Source organism: Rutidosis leptorrhynchoides, chromosome 1 (assembly GCF_046630445.1).
Source record: "Rutidosis leptorrhynchoides isolate AG116_Rl617_1_P2 chromosome 1, CSIRO_AGI_Rlap_v1, whole genome shotgun sequence".
Classification (NCBI taxonomy): Eukaryota; Viridiplantae; Streptophyta; class Magnoliopsida; order Asterales; family Asteraceae; genus Rutidosis; species Rutidosis leptorrhynchoides.
In genome coordinates, this window is record NC_092333.1 from 719910504 (window position 1) to 719918432 (window position 7929).

The 7929-nt window shown below is 32.1% G+C and overlaps 1 protein-coding gene across 1 annotated transcript; it reads right to left on the reverse strand.

Moving 5' to 3' along the window:
• Nucleotides 1-5611: 5611 nt before the first annotated feature.
• Nucleotides 5612-6481, reverse strand: LOC139854698 (uncharacterized). Its single transcript, XM_071843989.1, has one exon. It carries the CDS (start codon nucleotides 6479-6481, stop codon nucleotides 5612-5614), a length of 870 nt encoding a protein of 289 aa, XP_071700090.1.
• Between the last annotated feature and the right edge of the window lie 1448 nt (nucleotides 6482-7929).

The following is a 7929-nucleotide window of genomic DNA, read 5'->3' on the forward strand; positions in this document are numbered from 1 at the left end:
TGAAAAGATTTATTATTGTTCCAATCCATATATATAAAGTATACATATGTAATTCTTCAGGAAGAATGAGTCAATACATCTTAACTCATTATTACTAATATTCCTTGGTATCTATGGGGCGTATGATGTTGATGTTTGAGGTACTGAGTGTGATGTTGAGGCGTGGAATGCGGATGTTTTCGTTGGTGAAGCTGGTGATGTTGGTGGTGATGCCGATGGTACTGGTGGTACTGGTGCTGCTGCTGGTGTTCGTAGGTTTCGCACCATATTCTCCAGAACCACTACTCGAGCGCGAAGCTCGTTGACTTCTTCTATTATTCCGGGATGATTGGCGGTTCGGACAAGTGGATGAATAAGATCTAAAATTTTAGATATTATATATTCGTGACTGGATATCCTGGAAATGAGGGTGAAAATAGTGTTCCAAACGGGTTCGCCAGTAAGTGCTTCAGGTTCTTCACCAAGAGGTGAATTCGGTTGGTGGAAGGGATCACCTTCTTCTTGTCTCCATTGATTAAGTTTACTACGAACCCATCCCCAATTCATCCAAAATAGATGATGGCTGATTGGTTGGTTCATTCCGGTTACACTGCCATTGGAGCTCGAAGAGTTCGAGGAATCCATATTATGTGTTTGGAATTAGGGTTTTTGATATGAGATTAGTTTTGAATACTGGATGATATATTCGTCTCCTCGAATACGTGTATATAGCAAAAAGATTTCCGTAATTTATGGAGGGAATTTAGGAAAAGTGTTAGACAAAATCTATTAGGATAGATACGATAAGATATAATAAGATATGATGTGTCTTTACTTTAATAATGGCAGTATGACGTGTCGAGATCATAAAGTGATAAGTATGTAATCTAATAATCTTTTGATTAAAGACTTTCAATTCGTATACTGTGATAACCCAATGACATTTTTCGATTCGCAAACCGATGCATAAAGGCATAAGGCATATAGGTACGTGATATAACAGAGAGTTATATACGTTTGAGTGTGAGTAGTAACAATTATAAGAATTTCAAAATCATGGATAATATTTCATGTAATACATTTGTAATACACATAACCATGATAGATGACTTATGAATGTCAAGAATTTCTGAAATCATTGTGTCGCATTTAGATGCGGTGGTGTAATTGGATAGTACTCAGGAAAGTGAGCAGAGTTCTTAGATTAGCTCGGCATTCTAAGATAAGTAAAGTTTCTAAAGTATAGTGTAACATTTAACAGTTAAAGGCAACAATTAAAGGCACTATGGTCAAGGAAAGTTATAGTCCTACATTAGGAAAGAGACTTTGATTAGAATCTTTAAGTAAAGTTTGGTAAAGCATGATTGTTAAGATTATAAGGCAATTCTAAATGCTTTAAGTCTAAGGCAGGAAAGGTTATAGTTTCCTAGATTGCTAAGGCACCCTAGCTAGCAAGTAAGGCACACATAAAAATGCAATCCTGGTTCTCTATAACAGCCTGGTTATGCTCTGATACCAATCTGTAACATCCTCCCAATAGGGTCTGGAAGAAACGTTACTAATATCAAATAAACCAACATATTATAATACGAGAACAATACTAAATGAGAAAATTTAACTTTATTGAGTACGCAGCGGAAAATGAAATGTCGTTACAATAATGGAAATAACGATAAAGTAATTGTTCATATGCAGAATTAATAAATGCGATATCTCTTGATCCTAAGTCCAAGTAGCATCACATAAGTAGTAGATAAGAAAGCTTGAATCAAACAGCACCTGAGACAAAACATGCTAAAGTGTCAACCAAAAAGGTTGAGTGAAGTTTATAGGTTTAACAAAAGTAGTTATCGTTGTTTTTAGACCACAAGATTTAGTTGTAAAGTTGATCTCCCGCAGGATCAAAAAGTAGATCTCGCAGATCCAAAAGTAGTACTGATTCGTGATATTTTAGACTAAACGTTTGTTTTGTTGCCCCGATGATAAGTTGGCAGTACCTTATCACCATGTTTAAATCATTATTAAGTAATACAAAGACATCACGGTCAAATGTATCGGGGACGTTACTCCCGATAGGCCTACCCCTAATAATTAAGAATGCCTTATCCTGAAAGCAATTAAAAAATATCACTGTGGGGTCTTAGTAGCATAAGCTAGTCATAGTACAGTTTAGGTTTGTACTTGTGTCTAAGTTGTTTATAGTATAAAAGCAACATGTGTCTCACCCCAGTAAGTATAAAAAGTGCTATAGCAATAAGAGTGGGGCTATGAAAGTCACCTTAGTAAGTAGAGAGAGAGTTATTCCTCGGAATAAAGAGTTGAACGAGTGAGCAGAAAAGTCAACCTATTGACATTTAAGAGTAGTTAAGTGTTTTGCCCATGTTTAAGTTTAAGTATGTGTTTAAGTATAGTTTGTTTTACTAAGTTTCTATTCCTAGTAAGTTACTATTTTTATAAAGTTTCCATTTTTAGAAAGTTTCTTATTTTACTAAGTTTCTATGACTAGAGAGTTTCTACTTTTATGAGTGTTTTTCATTTTAGGATACTTGCCGTATTAGATAAGCTTCCAATCACCTCTTTCCCTTCGAATGGCTAATTTAGATCTAGGGGCTTGAGCCATAGGACCCTTTAAATCGGAAATCCAAACCCTCTGCCTAGAATCTCGTAGAAACCATTCGTCGAGAAAGTTCGAAGATCTATACATCTCTAATACATATTCCAAAATGTTTTTGTGCTACAATATAAGTAGTAGGTTATAGGTGCTAGTAATAGTAATAGTGTATACATGTTAAGTACTAGTATAAGTAGTATTAGGGTTTAAGGTTTTAATATGTATATGTATATATAATTCGTATATATACATAAAAATATATTTTTTTTAACATGTATATATGTATATATAAATCTAGGAGTGTTTATGTATATACTTATGAATAACAAGTTTATAATATGAATATGAATTAACAAAGATTAAAGTTTATGTAAATAGTTTAGGGTTTATGTTATACCTTTGAAGATTCAAGATAATTAACAAAGAAAAGATGAACACGATGAAGATGGAAGATCAAAGCCTTAAAAATCTTGAAGAACTCCTTGCAGATTCTTGAAGAACACGAAGAACAAGCTTGAAGATCCGAATACCACAAGAGAGGGAGAGGGAGAGATTGTTTTTGAGAGAGGATTTTAGTGTGATTTGTGAATGAGAAACTAGGAGTCTAGGAATGTTTATATAGTGCAAGTATTAGAGTGTTAGTCAACATAAGGATGTTCTAATTAATGATTTTATTTTGTTTTATAATTTTTAGTCAACAAAAGGTGGTACTAGTTTATAATTAGTCAACATAAGGATGTACTAGTTTATACTTTATTTTTAGTCAACATAAGGATGTAATTGTTTAAGATTCTTTAGTCTCATTATTATTACTATTATTATTATTATTATTATTATTATTATGTTTATTATTATTTTTACATTTACTACATGATAAGTATTATTTTCTTTTTACTAATTCATGACTTGTATTTATTTTTATTTAGTTCCCAATTGTTTTATTATTTATATAAATGTCACTTTTTATTTATTACTTATAGATTAATAGTTATAAATAATATTATTGAAATGCATAAATTTTAATTAGCAGTGAGTGTCGAATAAAAGTTTATTATTTTGTCAACGTTAAATTGATTGTGTATATAACAACCCTTAAATAATTAATACGTATAGTCAGACAGTAAACCCTAGGGTCATTTCAGTAATTTCAGAAGTCAAAAAGTGAGGGTTGTTATAATTATCATGAGAGTTATCTGTGCCATCACTTACTTCAGTGTCTCTCCCTTCATCATTGGAACTTTTAGAGTCTTGATTTTTAAAAGCAGCATCTTTTTCAGAATATAAATCAAAAAAATTTAAATGATTTACATCAATGAACTGACCAATAGTTTTAGAAACATTATCTTTTTTAAATGGAAAAATTGTTTCATAAAATTTCACATCCCTTGAAAACATGACTAATTTTGTATCAATATTATAAAGTTTATAACCCTTTTTAACAGAAGAATATCCAATTAAAACACATTTTTCTGCTCTACTACTAAACTTATCATGATTATTTAAAACAGTAGCATAACACAAACAACCAAAAACTCTAATATGAGAGAGACTTGGCTTATAGCTAAAAACACACTCAATGGGAGACTTTTCAGCTAGAACAGCAGTGGGTAACCTATTAATCAAATACACAGCAGTTAGAACACATTCAGACCAAAAACACTCTCAAAGGGAGACTTTCCAGCTAGAACAGCAGTGAGTAACCTATTAATCAAATACACAGCATTTAGAACACATTCAGACCAAAAATTAAGAGGTAACCCCCCTTGAAACATAAGACTTCTTGCAACATTTAAAAGATGTCTATGTTTCCTTTCTACAATCCCATGTTGTTGGGGTGTATAAGGACAAGATGTTTGATGAAAATCCCTTTTGAATCACAAAAACTTTGAACATTTGTATTACAAAATTCAGTTCCATTATCAGACCTTATGGTCTTGATAAAAACATTAAACTGATTTTTAAGTAAGTTATAAAACTGCACTAGGTTATCAAACACTTGATCTTTAGATTTTATAAGGTAAACCCAAACAGCTCTTGAAAAATCATCAACAATAGTAAGAAAGAATTTAAACCCTTCCCTACTTTGAACTTTGTAAGGACCCCACAAGTCAAGATGAATTAATTCTCCTAATGATTTTGTTTTATGATCACTTAAGGGAAAAGGTTCCCTTGTTTGTTTAGCTTTGTGACATATATCATAAGGATTAATATTAGCAGACTCTTTTATATTAAGATTTGATTTTAAAACATCTAGAACTTGACTAGCAGGGTGACCCAATCTGTGATGCCATAATCTTAATGACACAACATTTGAAACAACAGAATTTTTAACATTATATTCACCTTTCTTAAACAAATATAGACCATTGGTTTCATCACCAATCCCCAATGTCTTATTTTCCTTCAAATCCTGAAGATAACATCTATTTTTGTCAAATCCCACAAATATATCATTCTCTTTTGTTAGTCTGTTAACAGACAGTAAATTGACACAATATTCAGGAACCAGTAACACATTATTAAGAATAATTGAATTATTAAGTTGATATTTTCCAATTTTTTGAATTTTTGCCTTTGTACCATTGGGATGACCAACAGTAATATTAAATTTTGAAACATCAACTTTATCAATTAAGTTTTACTCAGAACAAACCATATGTTGGTTTGCACCTGAATCAACAATCTAGTTATTAATATGTGTTAAAGGTTTATTTATGAGATTTGAACAAAAAAACCTTGAAATATTTTCATTAAAGTAGGTATTAAAGTTATAAAACCTACCAGCCATAGCAGTATTAACTTCATTTGCAGGTTCTTTGTCATTACTTATTAAGCTCATAATCTTTTGGATTTGTTCTTCAGAAAAAGGAAAGCTGGAACTTTCACTGTTACTAACACACTTATTTGACACAGAATTGTTATTGTTAGCAACAAACTTAGGAGCAAACTGATTAAAAGGTTTCCTCTTATACCCAGGAGGGTAACCAATGATTTCAAAACATCTCTCAATTGTATGCCCCATCATACCACACTTTGTACAATGCAAATTATTGTTAGGACCTCTTGGTCCTCTTTAAAACCAGAATTATTATTATTTGTCTTAGCCAAAAAAGTTGAAGGTTGAACAGAATTATTGTTATTACTGGTCTTAACCAAGAAAGTTGAGGTTTGAACAATTTTTGACAAATCATTAGTAACAATTCCTCTATGAGATTCTTCTCTAGATAAGATTGCATAAGCAGTCTTAACATTAGGAAGAGGATCTCTTGTCAGAATGTTACTTCTGATTGGTTGATACACATAATTTAGACCCATTAGAAACTGCATTAATTTCATTAGTTGATTATGATCTTGAAACTTTTTGTTTGCTTTGCATGTACATGTTGGTAGTTTGATGAGGGCATCAAACTGTTTCCATAAGCAATTTAACTTGTGATAATATTCAGACAAACTGCTTTGTCCTTGTGTAAGTGAATTGATTTTATGATGCAGATTAAATGTAATAGAACCATCAATCTTATCATATGTCTCCTTTAATTCTTGCCACACAACAGCTGCATTATTAGAAAAAATTTGTCCTAAATATAACTCATCAGAAACAGAAGTTAAAATCCATGTTAAAACCACAGTATTGCACCTATCCCACTGTTGAGCAAGAACATCATCTTCCTGATATGTAGCTCTTTCACAAGTTCCATCAACAAAACCTTTTTTATTTTTAGTATTTAAAGCCAAAATCAAAGCTCTACTCCAAACATTATAATTTTCTGTTCCTTTTAGTTTAATTGAAATCAATGAAGTACCAGAAGTATCACTTGCATGAAGATACAAGGGATCTCCAAAATCTAGTTTATTGATTAAAGTAGCAGATGTAGTATCATCCCCGGACATTTTGACAGAAAAATAATTTGATGAACCTTGTGAAAGAAATCAGACAAATAGAACAAATAAAGAATATCCAGATAAACAAGAATATCAAGTATGCACACAATCAAATATGCAAGTAAACACAGAATACCAAACTTAACAGTGCAAGAATAACAAATTATGTAAGAATGCCTACAAACAAAGAAATAATAAACACCTAAAGGAATGACCAGTGCTTGATCAGGTTTCCATTGGTTTCACGAACCAAGGTCAAGAGTTGGGCACTGGATTCCTCTCTTCTACACAGAAAACAATAAGCACAGACAAGATAAAGAATGAATGCAATCAATCAAATGCAAGAGAGGCCTTGGCTATGGTCCAAGTATGAAACACAGAGGGCAGAGTATCTTTCTTAAGCAAGAAAGACTCTCTGATCAGGTACTTGCCACAACACAAGTAGGTTTAGAGTGTACCAACACAATCCACGCTCGGCTAGCCAAGATCAACAGCAACAGATACCAGCGAAAGCACAAACACGATCCAAAGAAAGCAGATCTTAAAGAACAATAGCAAATTCGTAACCCTAATTGCTTTGAATCAGAAATTTAGAGCAAAACACCAGATCTTATTGAACGAAGACCTAGAAAACACCTACAGTCTTTGTCGAACCCAATAGAACACCAATCAATCAGAAGATTGAATCGAAACCCTAGAATTTCACCAAAAAACCCTAGAACAACCAAATCACGAAGAACAGCCCGATTAACACCAAATCAGAGACACATACGCTCTGATACCATGTAGAAATTCACAAAACTGAATCTAATTGCAACAGATACAGAACACAATCCAATATCACAAAATGCTTCAATAGAAAATAACCGGGCAAAGCCCAAAAGGTTTACAAGAATAAAAGCACACACAGCTTCCAATTACACAGAAAAACACTCAATGATTCATCATCAACAGATGATGATCATTCACACACCAAATATGACAAACCCTAGATGAGTCGGGTGCCAGAAAGAAAAGAGAAAAAAAAGGTAAAAAAAAACCCTAAACAGCAAATATTACATTATATATAAAAAACTTTGGCTTGTTGTCATATTTGACCCTCACAAAATATAAATCAAACTTCTGGCACTAAACTTCACATTAATATCAAATGAAGACTTGCAGTCACACCACAAACAAAAACAAGCACAAAATAATATTCCAAGTAAGATTGAAACTTATGTTATAGCTAACAATAACCATTGATACATGTAAAAATAATTTGGGTGCAATTTAAAAACGAAACTTTGATTTTCATTCGACAAGTTATGGATTACCATTCTCACGTATATGTCTTTACTTTTTTATTTTTTATTTACTATCGATGTTTGTTTTTTAACCTTTTTTGTTTTACTTTTATGGTTTTTAGCTTGCTAGTAAATCGCATGTTGTTATAAAATGTAAAAAAAAAAAAAAAA

Coding starts and splice junctions, on each gene's coding strand:
- LOC139854698 (XM_071843989.1), bottom strand. CDS start 6,481: ATGTCCGGGGATGATACTACATCTGCTACTTTAATCAATAAACTAGAT.